General features: G+C 38.9%; 1 protein-coding gene across 1 annotated transcript; it reads right to left on the bottom strand.

Moving 5' to 3' along the window:
• On the bottom strand, nucleotides 1–938 carry LOC104710348 (allene oxide cyclase 3, chloroplastic-like; the record flags this gene model as incomplete). The annotated part of the gene is given in 2 exon segments (XM_010426928.2): nucleotides 1–396; nucleotides 598–938. Coding segments are annotated over 2 exon segments (643 nt in total), but the record flags the coding sequence as incomplete, so codon positions are not given.

Here is a 1389-nt window from a genome sequence, read left to right as displayed (position 1 = left end):
AAAAAGTGTAGAACAGTTTCGTAGGGTACACAAGCTGTTGAAGCTTAACTTGTCCATACGCACCTTCAAAGATTCCGGAGCCACCAGTGACGGCTAGGAACGTGTCCTCGTAAGTCAAGTACGGTCCTTGTACGGACAAGTGGCCATAGTCACCGAAGTAGAAGCTGTAAGACGCTTCGAATCTGTCGCCGCTCTTTTCAGGAACGTGTTGAATCAAAACGCAGAGACCTGCCGTGATCCCCACGCGTTTCTTGAGATCGCCTGTGTAGAGTTTGTTTGTGAATGGTACAAGATCGCCGAGACAGAGCTCAGTTGGTTTCTTGCCGAGTTTTAGAACTGCTGGACTGTTTCTATCTCCTTCGTTTAGCTCGTGCACGTTCAGTTCTTGGATCTTGCCTGCATCAAGAACTCGAATTTATGAATTGGGTGTTTGATTTTGAGCTTATTTACTAGAAAATTTGATCTTGATTTCTCGAAATTTACGAATTTTCAGAATAATAAAAGTTAATTTTTGAATTGGGTATTTGATTTTGAGTTTAAAGGCCAGTCCTTTATACTAAAAAGACAAAAAAAAAAAAAAAGGATCTGTAAACTTACTTGGTCTGGGGATTTCAGTCTTCTTGCCCCAGTTCCAGAAGAAAGCTCGAGTAACGTTGAGGTTCTTGGTAGTAGATCTCGATCGGGTGAAGAAATCTGGACCGTTAGATGAGATTCCAAGGTTTTGGAAAGATCTGGAGAAACCCAGAAGAGAGCTGCGATTAATAAAGTGATGGTTGTTACGGGAGAGATTGTTGAGATTTGTCATAGAGATCGATTCGAGAGACGTAGCAGCAGAATAAGCCATTGATCAAGAGAAGATTTTTGGAAACTTTGATTTGATTGACTTTTGAGGCTTTGGTGTTATGGTTGTTGAGTTGATTAATGTGATTATGTGAGTCTACGCATGTGTATGTGCGTATTTATATGTGACGATGGTGAAGTTGCACGTGCGTATATTTGAAAAATGTATTTCTAACGAAAGATGCTTTGTGAAGTTTCCCACTCTGTTTCGATGGTCTAAAAGCGTAAGCCAGCAATTTTTTATGTGTTTATTTAGTTGAGTACGAACGAGATCTCAAAGTAATGGGAATATACTAAATAAATAGTCAAAAGATCAAACTCTTATCGATCAGCATGTTTTAGTGAAGGTATATAAGGTGGTCGGTTGTGTCATATTTCTGTGTACACATAAGATACTTTCAAATAGTTCTATGATCACTAATCAAATTGATTTTGACGTTCTTTGTGCGTAACATGGAGTTTACGAAAGTATAAAATATTAGGAAAATTAGCACCCACACCCATTTTGGTGGAGACTTCTTTCACAAAAACCTACTTTTCCAATTTCCT

Source organism: Camelina sativa, chromosome 9 (assembly GCF_000633955.1).
Source record: "Camelina sativa cultivar DH55 chromosome 9, Cs, whole genome shotgun sequence".
NCBI classification, from domain to species: Eukaryota; Viridiplantae; Streptophyta; class Magnoliopsida; order Brassicales; family Brassicaceae; genus Camelina; species Camelina sativa.
Note: the sequence above shows the minus strand (reverse complement) of the source record. Positions and strands in the feature narration are given on the sequence as shown.